Genomic DNA, 16,282 nt, shown 5'->3' with positions numbered 1-16,282 from the left:
GATGGCTTGTTAGATAAAAATGTCCAACTCTAATCTCAGTTTTTAAATAAACCTGAAACCTATCCCTTTACAACAGGATATAAAAGAAAATATTTCATCGACGTTTTTCGAAAACTAAGTATGATTCAAATTGAATAAAAAAAACACATTTTTTATTTACAATTTAACAGATTGGATACACTTATTCAAAAGAAATTCTTTCTGGTTGCAGCTTTCTAAATTATGTAGATGTTCTACAAATAATTTGCCCTAGACAATGTGTTCAATGTTTAAATAGTTATTAAGTTTCTTTTTAGTAACAATTTAAATATCAATTTTGGAAAAGCCATGGAACAATTTAAGGAAGGTTTACTTCAACTCGAAATAAACACATAAATCCTAAAATTTATGCTGTATTTTTTATCATGTTTTACAATTTTGTTAATTTGTGAATTCATGTTTAGGAAAATTTGACAAACAGGTCTCGAAATATGGACATGCCGATTGAAAAAAAAAAAAAATTGAGAGAGGTATAAATTACCTGAAACAAAATCCAGATTTTTGTCACAAATTCTTACAATCTCTTAAATTTTATTATAAGTAACACACAGTAACACAGAAAATTGTTTTTGTTTTATTAGACACGTTTTTGTTTTTTTTATTATTTAGTTTAAGAAAACTACTGTTTTGTTGAATTAATTTAAATCAAACTTAGACTTAAAATAATTTCAAAAAACGTCTATGAAATATATTCTTTTATATCCTGTCGTAAAGAGAATGGTATCAGACATAATTAAAAATTATGATTAGACTTCTATCTTTATTTTTTAAACATCACACATCTTCAGGCCAACAGTGAAGCTCTTTTTTAAAGCGACAATTTAAAAGATAATATTTTTTTACTATTTGAATAATTTTTGGTAGAAGGAAAATGTAGAAAAATTCTGAACAAAAATCCCATGCACAGTGAAAACGCTGATTTCTGGTACTACTGTAAAATAAATATACGCACAAAAAATTATACTGATCGGAAATACCTCAAGTAGTACTTGTTTAACAAAATTTTTCGTTTACAATAAAAACCACAAAAAAATTAGGACACACTTTAATTAAACTTTAGTTTTGTGTAATACGAGTCATATTTTTTCTTTAGTTAAGAATCCTAATTTCAATATTGTTAATAAATTTTTTGTATAAATTGTAAAATTCAGTTTTAGAATACGTAAAGGATACTTTGTTTTATTTTTTCATTCGTTATTTATAAGTTTTGTTTTTAATTTTATTAAGTTATTTACTGTTTATATGTGTTTATCTTAGTTAAAAAAACTAGAAGTGGAATGATTAAAGGCCCCCACAACTATAATCCGGCCCTGCGTGTAAAAGAGTAAAAAATATGTTTACTAACCATCTTCTTTTGTTTTCACTGGGACAAACTCGCTGATTTCGCCATCACCAGGGTCGGTGAAGCACAGGACCGTAACATTGTAGTCGGTGAACTTCTCTAGGCCCGTCATAAGCGCCGTTTGTTCCTGGTTCGGGTCGAGTAAATTCGGGTGAACTGTTATCATTTTGGCTTCAAATAAGTCGCCGTTTTTGTCGGTTTGCCACGCTTGGATTTTATATCCCTGGTTGATTCCGTTGATTTTTTGCGGATCTGGCGGTTTCCACGTGATTTGGATTGTGGTGGAGTTCAGGGGGACCACCGTTTGAATTATAGGGGGGGCTTCGGGGACGCCCTCCTTGGTCTTAATTCGGGCGCCTTCGGTGAAAACCCCAACGCCTTTGTTGTTGTAGGCGGCGATCTGGACGATGTAATCTTTCCAAGTTATTAAATCTTGAATTAAGTAATTTCTTTGCGCTTCGTTTGTTATGTTTTGAACGATCCAAGGACTGTTGGTGTAACCGAATAATTTGTATCTGATTATGTAACCGAGGATTTGACCGTTACGGTGCTCTTCGAGAGGTGGCTGCCACTGTGTTATGATTTCGGAGGAACTTCGGGCTGAACCCACGAAACCAACAGGAGGTCCAGAAGGGGCTAAAATTACGAATTGTTTGATAAAAATATTCACTTTAACCGAGCTGAAGTGAAAAAAATTGATTTGGAAATTGTGTATGTACAGAAAGACAGTCGGACAGTAACAAAACTGACGACATGCATAAAACATTGATCCCACCTTTAAATAGAAATTCATATGAGCTGCCTGCACGATAAAAATTAATACAACAAACAATGTACGTTTCATTTATCACAACTGTTTTATAGTCATCGCTTACGATAAAGTAACACTTTTAATAAAACAACACCAACCTTCTTGAGGTAACATGACTTGGTTACTGGGTTCGGACGGACTTCCTTCTCCCACACTATTAACGGCGCTAACTCGGAACTGATATGCAGCAGCTGCTTTTAAATTTGTTAATAAAATCCACCTTTGTTCGGCTGATACGTTACTGAGTTCAGTTACCCAATTGAGTAAAGGATCTGGAATTGGGCCTGAAATCGGAGGAACTAATGGAACAAAATAAAACTGTTTTTCATAAAGGTCGGGTTAGAGAAAAAATCGACTTTTCGATGAGCATGCACCAATCAGTATTTACAATAAAAATAACAAATTGGTTTACAATACCACCAGCCACATGCTCATGCTTCAAACGATGTTTTTGTGTTCGCTATGACCTAGTCGTGCGGAAAAGAAAAGGTTTGGCCATATCATGGTTCTTAATTGAATTCAGCGATTGTTAAAAACACTGCGTAATGCAATTAAATTAAAACTGCGCAAATTAAAAACTATCAAAAACACATTACACAAGGTAAATATTTGGCAGACCTTAATGTAAAGGCATAAGGGACTACACCACTCTTCACCACGTATTCGAGAAATATTCAGAAGATAATGACATTTTCGTTTATGTTTTACTTTAATCAAATAAGTGAAAAAAAAACATATTGGGATCTATTCAGCAGATTATAAGAAAAATGGACATCTTATTATTAATATTAATTATCAAATCTTAAAAATTGGGCAAAACCGCAGTTATTTCTAAATCCAAATTATTTTCAAAATTTGTTTGAATATTTCTGAAAAAATGTCCAATGTTCAAACTGCAAAATTTAAGTTAATTTCCTTGAAACTTTTTTGAAACATTTCTCCAAACTACCAATATTCTAAAAACCCATAGTTGGGGGAGAAAGTAATGAAGTAATTAATTACTCATGTAAACATGTATGGATTTACTACATTTTTGCTCTTTCTTAATTTTTTAAACTCATTTGTTCAACATTAAACAAAAATATTTTCTTTAATTAAGATTTGGTAAATAAATTAGAACTTTCCCATGTTCCCTAAAATTAGTAAACAAGATGTTTTATATCTACTGTTTGTTTTTTAATAAAATTTACATCATAAATAATGTGGAATAAAAAAGGTAATGAGTTTCTCTAAATAAAGAAACCTATTCTGATATTACATTATTTCATAATGAATAATACGATAATCAATTAATTCAATTAATTTCAAAAAATAAATAAATAAATAAACACAAAATAACAAAAATGAAAATGTGCTTAGTTAAAATAGCATTTTTTAAAAACTCCATGCTGATGTAAAGGAGACTTATTGTTTTTTTTCTTTCTTCATTCAAAAATACTGGATGTTGTAGCTTTTTTTTGGCAAGTGTATTGTTAAAGCTAACAAAAAATATTCAAAAGATAAAGACCTTTTCGTTTGTGTTTTGCTTTATTTCAATTAGTGAAAAAAACATATTGGGATCTATTCTATGTAAATGCATATTTTTAATGTTTATTTTTTATTAATTTTAAAATCTCAAAATTTGGACAAAACCAGTTATTTCTAAATCCTCAAAATTTTCAAAATTTGTTTAAATATTTCCGAAAAACATTGAATAATACACAGACGTAATTTAGCTTTTTATAAAATTAACATCAAAAATAATGTGGAAAAATGTAGTATTAAGCTGTTAATGAGTTTTATTCAGTAAAAAAAAAACCTCTTCTGATAGTACATTATTATTGTTTACGACTATTACACATTTCATAATGAATATTGAAATAATCCATTAATTCCAAAAACATATACAAAAAAAATAAAAATAAAAATGAAGCATTTTAATTTTTTTAAATTAACTACTATCAAAAACTCCATGCTGATGTAAGAGACTCAAATCTTTTTTTTATAAAAAAATTACTGTATGTTGCTGATGTGGTCTTATTTTTTTTCTAAAGGTTTTTCTAACGGTGTTGTATACATAGGAATTCTATCTATTTCTAATTCTATTTTGACCAAGACGCGTTACTTTTATGGAAATTATGGAGTTTTTTTTTTAAACAAAGTCTTCCCTAGACAAAACAAGGCACTTACCTCTTTCTAGATTGTTTTTAATTTACTTAATAAGTTTCTATTATCAAATCTGCCAAATAACATTTATTTTGCCCAAGTCTTGCATTATTAAACAACCGGAAGAGTTTTATAGAAATATACCTAAAGCCCAAACCTGATGTTAAATAAAACTTTAAAAACTTTAAAGATTAAAATGCCTACAAATCATGCATAAATGGAAAAGATTGATATTAAAAACTGTCCCAAGCAAGCCCTTACACCTACAAACCAAGCGCATGAGCCCTTAAACCACCAATGAAACACAAAAACATAGTTCGTTCTTTTCCGTTGAAAAAAGCCATACATACCAAGTTCAGGCAACTCTCTTTTTTGTATAATAAATTGTTTTATCGGACTATTTCCATCGAATCCAGGTATCCAACTGACATTAACCGCCCTTTGCGAGGCCGTATCCAGTCTTTCGGCTTTAACATTAGTAGGGGCGTATGGTAGTTCGATAACGCTCAATTTAGCCGATCTAGTTTCGTTACCACCAGGTGATTTAATCGAGCATGTGTAGAGACCGACATCCGCAGCTCGAACTGCTTGTATTTCCAAAGTGCCATCCTTTAAAATACTTATCCTTGAACTCGCTTTCGGATTTAAAGCTCTAAACACACAAAACAAAAATCAAACCGAGCGCTAAAACAACGACAACTACGCACTGTTTATTTTTGTACCACCGCAAGTCGAAAGGGACAGCAGGATCGGAGGAGATTTTACACTGAAGAGTGGCCGTATGCCCGAGGAGCACCCGCGTGTCCACCGGAGGTTGGATGATTTGGGTGCGAACTGTAAACAAAAACGGAGTTACAACCGGGCAGGAATTTTTAATTTTGGGACGGAAACATGCAGGCGTTTTTACTGACCCAAGACTCCCAAATGTGCAGAGCCTCGTACTTCGCCGGCTTCGTTGGCTCTTAAACAAGTGTACATTCCAACATCTGATTCCTTAACAGCAGCTATTAGCAAGTCTCCAGTGTCGAGAATTTGGACGCGGCTTGAGGTCTCAATAAGATCCCCTGAAAACATTAGTAATGCACACAACCATGCAGAAGGCGTTATTTGTCACAAAGCCTCACTTTAATTCAACATAAAACCGACCATACCTTTGTAAAACCAGGTGATATTGGGTGTTGGGGCTCCTACAGCTCGGCAAGCTAAAGTTGCGTCTTTACCATCGAGAACTGTGGCATTTTGAGGCCCTAATTCCATCACGGGACCCGCAGCTACAATATACATGTTATCAGAATCACGTATTAGCATTGGTGCAAAAAAAATTCATCACTTCATGCTTTATACAAATTAAAAAAAAAATGTGCAAACAATACAATGCCACAAAACTTCAAACTACAAGTGCAAAGTGTCGGCATTCCAATTCAGTTGCCCTTACATTGTGTCACAAAAACAAAATTCTTTTTGCTATGGCGTTCGCCGGAACTTCTCAATCTGGCATATCTAGCCGCTAAACTTCTCACTTTTCTCCGCTCTGCATGATAGTGGTGAAAAATTTTATTTCGGGTTTGAGTTTTATGCCAATACTTACTTTTCACCTTTAACCATGTCGAAATTGAACTTTCCCCTGCCTCGCTTTTGGCAAAACATTGAAACATGCCGCTGTCGTTTATTAACAGCTTTTTAATACGTAATGAATTGTCTTCTTCGAGGACGTACCTGGAATGCGAAATTTTCGAATAAAGAGGTGGGAAATGGATAGACAAAAGCCGTTTTGTGTAACGTGATTTATGATTTTTTTATTAAGAAAAGGGGGAAATTGAAATTGGATGTGTTTTATTTTTGGCACTAATTGTTTGGCTGATTAACAAGAAACCTTTGTGTTGTGGTAAAAATAATGGTATCGATTTTAAACATAATTATTTGTCATTTTCCAAATGGACACAACAATAATAACAATATAATTGAATATAAATTGAATTAAAATGTAAAAAATCTAAAATGTGATAAACAAAATTGTTCAAATGGCGGGTTACACGAAAGGATAACTGACGCATTGTTTTCAAAAATAAAACAACAATCAACTAAATAATTAAAAGAAAATAATTATCAACAGTGCTTTATGCTCAAACTTTAAAATAATGTATTTTTTTAAATTTCTTGATTAATCTTTATCAGTTTCAAATTTTTTAAGTGCGCTACTTTAGATACAAAAAATTAGCAAAGTTAGAAGATATACATTGGCAAAGATCATATTTGAACATGAAAGAAACTATATAAAACTGTTCTTTTGACTGTTCCAGTCAATTCAAGTAAAACCTTTACAGGGTGATTAAAAAGTGTCAGACTAACGCTAATATGGTATGTTTAATATGTATATTTTTTAATTTGTTTTTCTTAACGACGGTCTTGATTTTTCGCTCTTTTATTTCCTATGAAGCCGAATTTAATTTGTTGTCTAATTTGTAAGTTTTTTTATTGTTTTGTACACCATAAAACATTAATTGTTGATTTTTTTTCAACAGGGATTTGCTTAATGTTCCAAGAGCTGTCGTTTCCGCTAAATAAAGTCCAGAAAATATGATTTGAAGATAAAAAAACGTATCTTAAAAATTTAACTTTGAAGAGCTATATATCTCGTGAAAAAAGTCTTAAACAATTTTTTGTCATAGGAGATTATCCGGTACTTTTAAATCAGTCTATGGCAAGGAATTCTTAACAATAGCAAAAATTTGAAATAATAAGAAAAACTTGTAATTTTAGCAAATAGTCGATAATGTATAGGTGTGTCAAACCGCCAAAAAGTTGGATATCTCAATGATGATTTTAATGATATTCAATTCGTGTAACAAATATAAATTTTTCAAAAAAAAAAAAACACAAAATTTTATAACAAATTGAATTCATGTTTTTGTTATTAGACACTTTTCAAAAAAATCATCGAACAGGTCAATTTTACTTTTTTGAATGCTGCATTTTGACATTAAATTGACATATATGATTTGTTGAGTTGTGACGTTATTCTTAATTTTTCTAAATGACAACCGACATTTTTTATTTACTGCTTTAGATACTACACTACGCACACATCTTTATTTTTCTGGCAATAAGAAAAAAAATAAGTAGAAAAAAAGTAAAAAAAATATAGATTTAATTTAATTTAATAATTTTAATTTAGCATGAAAACACGTAATAGGTAACCGAAACACAAAAAATAAACAAAAAACAATCAACCCTTATAAAATAAAGTAAGAACGAAAAGATAAAGCTCTTTGTGTAATACGCACAATAACTTATAATTTTTTTATTTTATTTTCTTCTTAATTTAATTTTTTCTTGGTTTAATTTTTTGAATTTCTTACACTTACCAAAAAAAAAGAAAGAAAAATATGTACTATGTATCAATGACACAAATGAAAAAAGCCAGTTGTCATTTAAAAAAATTAAAAATGACGTTAAAATGAGGTCAGAAATATCACTATAAGGTGTTGAAATGTAGCGCCTTCAAAAAATAAAATCGACCTGTTCGAAGATTTTTTGAAAATTAATTCACAACAAAAATGTGTTACTTTTGGTTCAGTCTGTAGTGTATCAAGAGTGAAATTTATTTATTTCTCAAGTAATAATAAGATTACTGATGCAATTGGTCACATGCGCAGACAACAAAAAATAAATAACCCTTATTTTGACTTTAGATTTTAAGATAACTCTTTTATAATAAAAACATTCTTTGAAAATGTCGAGAAATATTTTAAATTTGCTACTTGTAAAGCATACCTATTGAGAGAAAAATATTGGAAAAATGCGAGAAAAAATTCCTTTCGCCCTTGGGCAATAATCCATTGCAGTATGTATTACCAAAGAGTGAATAAACATATTAAAATAAAAAAAATCATAATCAAGCATTAGCACACTTCCAGTTTCGGTCAACGTAACTGTTGACTCTCCTTTAAAAAGACAATTTCCAACTTTCATCAAAGGATAAAAACACGATGTTGTCATTTTCATTTTGAAACATTCACAAATCTACCTCATTTTTGCATTTTCTTTTTTCATTATAATAATAAAACATCCAGCGGAAAACATATTTTCACGGGATATAAAACATTGATAATAGCATGCATTAACATTAGACTCTCAGGTAATTTTGTGATGTAATTTCAGCAAAAACAAAACGTACTATTTCATAGAAATACGCGAGGATCATAAGCGACTTTTTAGAACTTTATTAGTGACTAGGAAGACATCGTGTAATAATAAATCACTCACCTCTTGTCGGTCAGATCAACCTCTTGGCTGTTTTTATACCACGTAACATTGGGTTTCGGTATTCCAACCACATCGCAAGGTAGGCTAATGGGTGTTCCGTACTCGCCCAACGTTTCGGCCCTTGTGGCGCTCACAAATCTCGGTTTTTCAAGTACAGTAACAATCGCTTTAGCTGTGACAGTATCAAACCGTTCCGATCTCAGCCTAACACGGCATTCATATTGTCCACTTTGGGTGGTGTTAACCGAAATTAACGTCAAACTCCTGTTCCAAATATCGTTCAGCGAGTACATTCCCCCATTCTCTATCAAAATATCATCCTTGAACCACAACGTCTCCAATTCGTGCAGCGGCCTGGCGTTGGCGATGCAATCCAAAGTTGTCTGAGCTGTCCCTCTGACGATTTTCACGTCTTCGGGAGGGACAATAATTTGCGGCGCGATTTCCTTGTGATCGCTCGATTCTTGCACGGTCAGTCTTATAAAAGCGCTGTTCTCTTCCTTGCCCTCTTGGGTGTTTATTGCACGCGCCCTGTACGCTTTCTGGTCGGACTTGTCAGTCGATAGGATGATAAGCTGGTTGGATTTCGATTTGGCGTATTTTTGAGCGTATGGTAATTGACCGCTTTCGGTGTGCCAGGTCACCTCAGGCTTAGGCTTCGACTCGATTTCCGGAAGATTTAAAATTGCAGCTTGCCCTTCGACGACGGACTCGCTCTTTTCAGTCTGGTCTTCGAAAACCTTCATGTCTGTGGAGCAACAATTTAACAGGCGTGTGAAAGCGGCCAGAAATTCTTGTGATTTGTTTAAATCATGCAAAATCTTGAGAAATTCCTCAACGGTATTGCATACTCTTCACAACTAATAATTTAAATATTTTAAGCCTGAAATAAAGCTCTTTCAAGAGGCAATGAACTCATCGAGATTAAATGAGATTTAACGGAAATAACGAGAGAATTAAATGGTTTCTTGCAAAAACCACGAAAAGTTTCAAATTTAGAATCGATACGATATCTAGGATATCAGACATGAATCAAACTTTACAAAAAATGAAAACCGACAATAAAGAAAAACAACTGTCAGTAGTAACAGCCAGGTAAACGCTCGTAATTACTGTAATTTATTCGACATTATGTTCAGTGTACAAAGCACGGACAAAGTAAATTTTCCTTGATTCAAGGTGAACAATTTGTGTCCCGAAGCTCGATAAAAAGTTTGGTGAAAGTAAAAGTGCAAATGATTTTGTTGGCCAAGAACTAATTAGCCACGCTTTGTTTTCAGACAATTGGAGAGATCGATTATCTAATTGTAAAAAGTGCTGACATTATAATCCTAATCCTTGTGTAAGGTGTGACTGGAAGCCCAAATTACAACGTTATCACCTTATCCTCTTACACACATTGTGAGCTTTCGGACAATAGCGAGATTTGTAACAAAAGAGCTACTTGATTCCAAGAGACCAAGACATAAAAATGGGGCTTTTGCGGTCTGTGGCCCTTTCTTTCACTCGTGCATTTCATTCTTGCGCCCACGTTTATAATACACGTTTTTTGGATGCTGCCTTCATCGCTTTATAACCGTGTCAGTTAATAACGCACTCCCTAAAGCTATCATGCAACTTCTGCACTTACACGCTACGAGAATCTTCATTTCCTCGCTGAGTATTGAGCCGATTTTGTTGGCTGCTATACACCTGTAGCTGCCCTCATCCTTATGACTAGCGGAGATGATTTTGTAGTAAGCATCGGTTGAAAATTCAGTTATTGGCACCCAGTCTTTCAGCCACCTAAACTGCGGCGAGGGATTGCCTGAAAATTGAAAAAACACACACATTTTAAGTAAGTTAAGCTCGCGTTCGTGCCGATTTCCACCACATATTTCACAAATAACTAGCAAAAGTGAAATATCTGTATTGTTGACGCAGGTGCAACGCCAATTCGTAAAAATGAGAGATTGACAATAACCCGCTTTTCGTGCAGGTTTGCGACTATGTTAATGTCGGCTTTATTAAACTATAAAACGGCAATATACAGAATCGATTAAGTTTATATTTGCACCGGATTCATGCTAGTAAATTCTAGTGTAGAGGCTATTTGTTGCAACGGCAAACACTCCGAGTTTGTTTCTATTTACGAGAATAAATTCAAACGGGTGTTTTCTGAATCCGCGATTTATAGGCGCCATCTACACAGCGAATGCTTTACGAGCTCTCCAAAAATTAAAAATAAAACATTCCACACTTTTTTTTACTTCAGGTCACTCTGTAGAATCGAGAGAAACGTTTCAAACTGAAAACTTAACATAAATGAGGTAATTATGATTGGTATCTACAGCCTGTTCCTTCTAAACTCCACATTAGATAGATGTATTAAAAGTTGGTACACATTATACAGTAAGTCGATGTTAACTCTCTTATTTTAAATAGAAAGCTATGTTTTTCACTGCGTTTTTGGATTAGTTGTATTATTTTAAGGCCGTTTTTGTCACGTGTCCCTATACTTAAATTTAACCGTTTTTGAGATATTTATAATTTTTTGAAAATTTTTGGATTTGCACCTGTCACTTAAAAAATCGGTAACTCTCTTAGTTTTAGAGATTTTAAAATCACATTGGGAGAATTAAAAAAGAAGGCCTTTATCGGTTCTCCAGTGTGTTCAAAATTGGAAAAGAAGTTAACAAACCCAAAAAGTTAAGTTTGAACAACTTCAAGTACCCATAACTTATTTTTTTCAAATGTGATGTCAAAATTTTTATATTACTAGATGAAGGAGAATTCATTTTGCAACGATTTGTATTACCATTCCCTATACCCATCTGTGATAATTTTCAAGTTATGTTGGTTTTTTTGACATTGTAGAAAATTTATTACTAACCACAGCTATTTTTGCATAGTTTGCCATAAAAACATTTCTGATTAAACAAACGAGAATCTTTGTTCAAAACTATGTTGTCCGTCCTGTGAAAACAAAATTAATTTAATTGAATGTTGGTTTAAAAGACTTTAATTTGTCACATTTTTTTCTCTTTTCCGTGGCAACCTATGAGCAAAGGTATGGCTAATGAATTTCTCAATTCCAACAAAAAGATCGTAACTTGAAAATTTTTATTAAACATAAGTATAGGGAATGCTAATACAGATCGATGCAGAATTAAATTCTCTACGATTTAATGAAACAAAATGACATTTCATTTGAAAAAAATGAATTATGAGGGCTTAAAGTTCTCAAAACTTAACTTTAAACATTTAGGATTTGTTATGCTTTTTTATAAATTTGAAACCACCAAAGGAAAGTTATAAACTTCCTCTTTAAAATAAGCTAAGAAATATTTCCAGAATTTAAAAAATGGTAAAGTTATCAATTTTTGAACTGGAAGGTGCAAATTAAAAAAAATCAAAAATCCTAAATATTTCGTAAACGGCTAAATTTAGGTATAGGAAAAGCTTATGAAAACTATACCAAAATAACCCTAGTAATCCAAAAACGCATTAAAATATATAGCTTTCCATTTGAAATAAAGAAGTTGATACCGACTTCAGGCATTCATTTTCAAGACTCCAAGAAAGAAAAAATTAAAATCTGCCAAATACCGAACTAAGAAATAAAAAAATTAATTAAAGTATTGTCGACGATATAATTGCCGCATCCTGTATACTTGGCAAGTAGTACATGTCGGGTTGTTTTCGCTAAAATATAAATTCGAGCAATTAGAATTGAATTTTGCAGGACTTCTCGGGCGGGTTACCCGAAAGTTTTATATTACACACGACGGACGAAATTAGCCGGCCAATTTTATTTTAAAAGTTTTGTTATTATGTGCTGGAGGAATTAAATTACAGAGTGACTCTTTAAAATTTAACTGTTCGTTGAGACTAAGAGTGAAGCAAATTGAACAGTGAAATCTGTAAATATTAGATGGGACAAGGGCGTTCTTATTATTATTATTTCAGGACACCTTTGGCATAATGTGCGTCTAAGATCACGGCCATAAACCCTTCGGACACGGGCAAAATTGTTAATGCATTGGCTTCATTAATGTAAATTTGATTTATTCAAATTGGTTGTTACCTGTTATTATTATTATTAATGGACCAAGTTCAATGGAGACATGTTCCACTAAAGCAATGTGATTACTCCAGATTAGTCAAAGTGAATAATTAGTACGGCACATAAATCCGGACAACAACTTGACACAAGTGCGTGAACATCGATTCCGGTGACGCTCCGTGAAAATTTCTCCAACGAATTAAAACTCTCAAGTATCGAATGAAGAACGGCAGCCATAATCACGGAAATATTGAGTTACTTTCCACATATACGGTTTCCCAGGCCGAGAAATGAGCTAATTGCCTCCGATATTGCATTTTTTCCGCTTTGTCGATCGCGTAATTAACGCAAAATTATTTTGTCGCGTCTCTGTATACGCTTGCAAAAGCGACAGGAAGGCTCCTAATTATACCTGCACGCAATAGAAGAATGCTCATTGTCCAGATGTTGCACGATAACCGAAGAATGTATGAATTCATAATACCACATTTAATTGTGTTCACAAATAAAAAAGCGGACGAGATTTAATTGCGTCTCGTCTTACTCTCATTCTCCTCTGTTTCGGTAAAAATAATGAAGCGTCGGCGTTTAAAACCCAAAGTTTTGTTTCAAAATTAGTTAAGTGTAACGACCGACTTGACCGTTATATTATGTGTAATGTGGTGCACCAATGACTCCGAAAAAGACCCAAGGAAAGTGTACTGCTTCAGTAACTTGATAAGCATGAGTGAACTTCCTTTTGTTGATATTTCAGGCTTGGAGGCTAGTACCTTCCGTCTTCAAAAATTCATAAATCAGGATTTTTTTAATGCCTTCATCGAGTGGCTTTATGGGGGATTAGGGAGAAGAATGAATGAAAAGAATTCGAGAAATGACAGGTAAATAGTGGCGCCCACCTGAAGATTCGGGTTTGTTTACTATTCATTAGATCGGGCCGAGTTCATAAATAAACCCACAATTAACTCAACAATAACAATAAATATCCTGGATTAAATGTGCACCACAGCTGTCGTAATTATGATATTCTTTGGATTATTTACACGTGGATGGGTCCGGGTCCGGGAATAGAAAAAATGACAATTAATTAATTTTAATAAGACAAGTGTATTTTCGGAAACGTGGAAAAAATACTGTTTGTATTAATAAAACACAAACAAAAATATTTGTTCGGAAGTTTGTTCAAATGGGTATTTACAAAAGAAATCGAAAGTTATTTTCATTAATGGCAGCGATGTTAATTGGCCACAAAAAGTTTTCTTTATTTCATAAACCGCTTTCAAATAATTACACTAAAAGTTACAGACAATTTTCCTGATTTACAGGTTTTTTTCGACACGAAACAATAAATCATGGATTTTATATGTGCATGAATAAATAAAAATAAAGACATTTTTGTTGCAACGAGAGAAGGAAAAATCCTCAACAAAGCCACGATTCTGATTTTATTACTCGTACTTTTATTGTTTTATAAAATACATTTAAATCTTGTCCAAAAGCTATAAAACTTCAAACTCACCGAGAGACCAACAAGATTTGCAAAAAATATAATTACATCGTTAAACATTTATTTTTTAACACGAGGAAAACATCGATTCCTTCTCTGTTCTAGTTTTAATTTCGAGCTGTGGAGTAAATGTGAGCCATCATTCCCCAACAGAAAAACCTATTTTGAGAGCATATTTTAGTCCCTAAAGGAGCGAAATATCAGGTTTTATAAATTTTTTAGCACTATGCCGTTAGATGCAAAAGTGAAAAATTGCATTTGCTCCAGACGAATTTATTTTTTAAATAGTAAAAAGGTCAATCCAATGATTTCGTCTCACTACACATGCAAATCAAAATTGTGGAAGCGATTTTTATCAATTTGTGTAAAACTAGAAGAGTAGGAGTAACAGAAAAATAAGCTATTAGTTGTCCTGAACTTCCTCCAAAGGACCTCGGAAACGTGAAGCTTAGAGGAAGTTGGTAATGAGGGTCGCCTTTAGAGTCTCCTGTCCATATTCCGAAGGTGGTATTTTTACAACCGAGCAAGTGTCAGGAAAATGTACATAGCCAGTACTGTCTAATAAAGTACTCAACGGGAAAATATAATTTCATCATTCGTCTGCACTTCCTCCAGTTCGCGTGAGCTCCCTTGAGACCGCTTCCAGTCCCAAACCTCTCAACTTTAACGTCTTGCACATTGACGTGTTTGTGGCGCAATAATACACGTTTTTTCAACACTACTGAACGGTTCAAATTATTAATTTCAATTCTGTGCGCCTGTAATCTGATTGAAAACACGCAATTATCGGCTGTTTTAGCCTCTAATTCATTTTATTTTCAATACAACGGTCTCTCGCAGTCTAATTGGCAGAATAATTTCCTTTGAACCCGACTACAGCTGCAATTTCCGTTTCTTGCACAGATCGGCCCAACAATAGTTTCATCCCAAAAATCAATCAGAAAAATAACTTACTCTTTACGAGTTTACCGTAATAATTATTTGGGATTATCGATCCGTTTCGGGGAATAATTGCCTCGGTAAGTTTGACAAAGTGACAGACGAAATTAAATTTAACAGTGGATTTATTTATAACATCATTACTCGCTTTCCCAATTTAACTAAAACACTAGTAACTACACCAAGAATTTATAATATTGACTTGGCGCATTATTAACCAATAAAATCGCCTATTTATAGCAACTGGTTGTAAATATTATCCTTATGATCTGCCAGCCAAAGAAAAATCCTTTTAATTAAAATCTCCATATGCGTAAACACATCTTTCTTCCCGTGTTTTATCTTCGTTCACGTGCTGGGTGTTTCTACAAGAACTACATCAGACGTTCAAATATTTACATGACGAAACCGCCCCGGTCTGTATTACGACGATTATTTAAATTATGTTTATAGTACAAGTGCAAACATTTAGATTTTAATAATATCGTTGGAGACTGTCGATGCGACAGAAATAGCATGTCTGGAAGCCGTCCTCGAGGAGGGGTTAATAAGTTCGCGTCTTCGAAGACGCTAGATTACGTACTTCGGAGACCAAACAGGAAATCAAAGAGACTTCCTATCATGGCAATTACTTTAACGGTTGCGTTCGATATTCGACGCCTCATTGCGTCTCGCAGATTTTATTGTCGTTAACGCATGATTACAATTTTGCTACCAAGAGCACGGAATAGTTCCTAGTTGCCCCAAGAGTTTTTACCAAAGTCCAGGCAATATTAACTAACATCGTACGGAAGTACGACACTTGCAAGGCTTCTTTTATGGCTGCTTGTTAGAAACGCGTCAGTGTAGCGGTTTTGTCGACAAATTTCATAAGATTTAATCTACCTTCATTGTTAGTTACACAATAAAATACTAATTATAAAATTATCTCCAATCTAAGGCACTATTAGGGCCAAGTTGTAACAGTAAGTTACGAGTGAATACAGCACGGGGCGAATTTCCCAGATTTATATCTGCTTGTAGAATTTAATAACTGTCAGTTTTTCAATAAATTAAAACTTTGTAAATCCGCGTTCAGTATTAACAAAAAACGCTTTTATTTTCGGTTTTTCATTTATATTTATAACGTGTTGTTTTGGATTGCTTAATTAAAACGTTATTAACACATTTTAATAATCCAGTGTTGGTGCA

The 16,282-nt window shown here is 33.3% G+C and overlaps 1 protein-coding gene across 6 annotated transcripts in view; it reads right to left on the bottom strand.

Moving 5' to 3' along the window:
- The window catches only part of sdk (sidekick), a 61,114-nt gene that overhangs the window by 12,958 nt on the left and 31,874 nt on the right, over positions 1 to 16,282 (bottom strand). For 2 of the 6 annotated variants that reach the window (XM_008199451.3, XM_001811271.4), the window contains exons 3-11: positions 10,234 to 10,410; positions 8,604 to 9,351; positions 5,926 to 6,053; positions 5,489 to 5,608; positions 5,249 to 5,401; positions 5,045 to 5,171; positions 4,688 to 4,989; positions 2,291 to 2,476; positions 1,385 to 2,017 (exon numbers count right to left, since the gene is read on the bottom strand). In XM_008199451.3, coding sequence (XP_008197673.1) covers positions 1,385 to 2,017; positions 2,291 to 2,476; positions 4,688 to 4,989; positions 5,045 to 5,171; positions 5,249 to 5,401; positions 5,489 to 5,608; positions 5,926 to 6,053; positions 8,604 to 9,351; positions 10,234 to 10,410 — 2,574 coding nt within the window. Of the gene's footprint in view, positions 1 to 1,384; positions 2,018 to 2,156; positions 2,184 to 2,290; positions 2,492 to 4,687; positions 4,990 to 5,044; positions 5,172 to 5,248; positions 5,402 to 5,488; positions 5,609 to 5,772; positions 6,054 to 8,603; positions 9,352 to 10,233; positions 10,411 to 16,282 lie in introns of all 6 variants that reach the window. The other 4 variants (XM_064355149.1, XM_064355150.1, XM_015983207.2 and 1 more) reach the window with 4 other exon arrangements.

This window comes from Tribolium castaneum, chromosome 2 (genome assembly GCF_031307605.1).
Source record: "Tribolium castaneum strain GA2 chromosome 2, icTriCast1.1, whole genome shotgun sequence".
Lineage (NCBI taxonomy): Eukaryota > Metazoa > Arthropoda > Insecta > Coleoptera > Tenebrionidae > Tribolium > Tribolium castaneum.
This window is presented reverse-complemented; position numbering and strand designations above follow the sequence as displayed.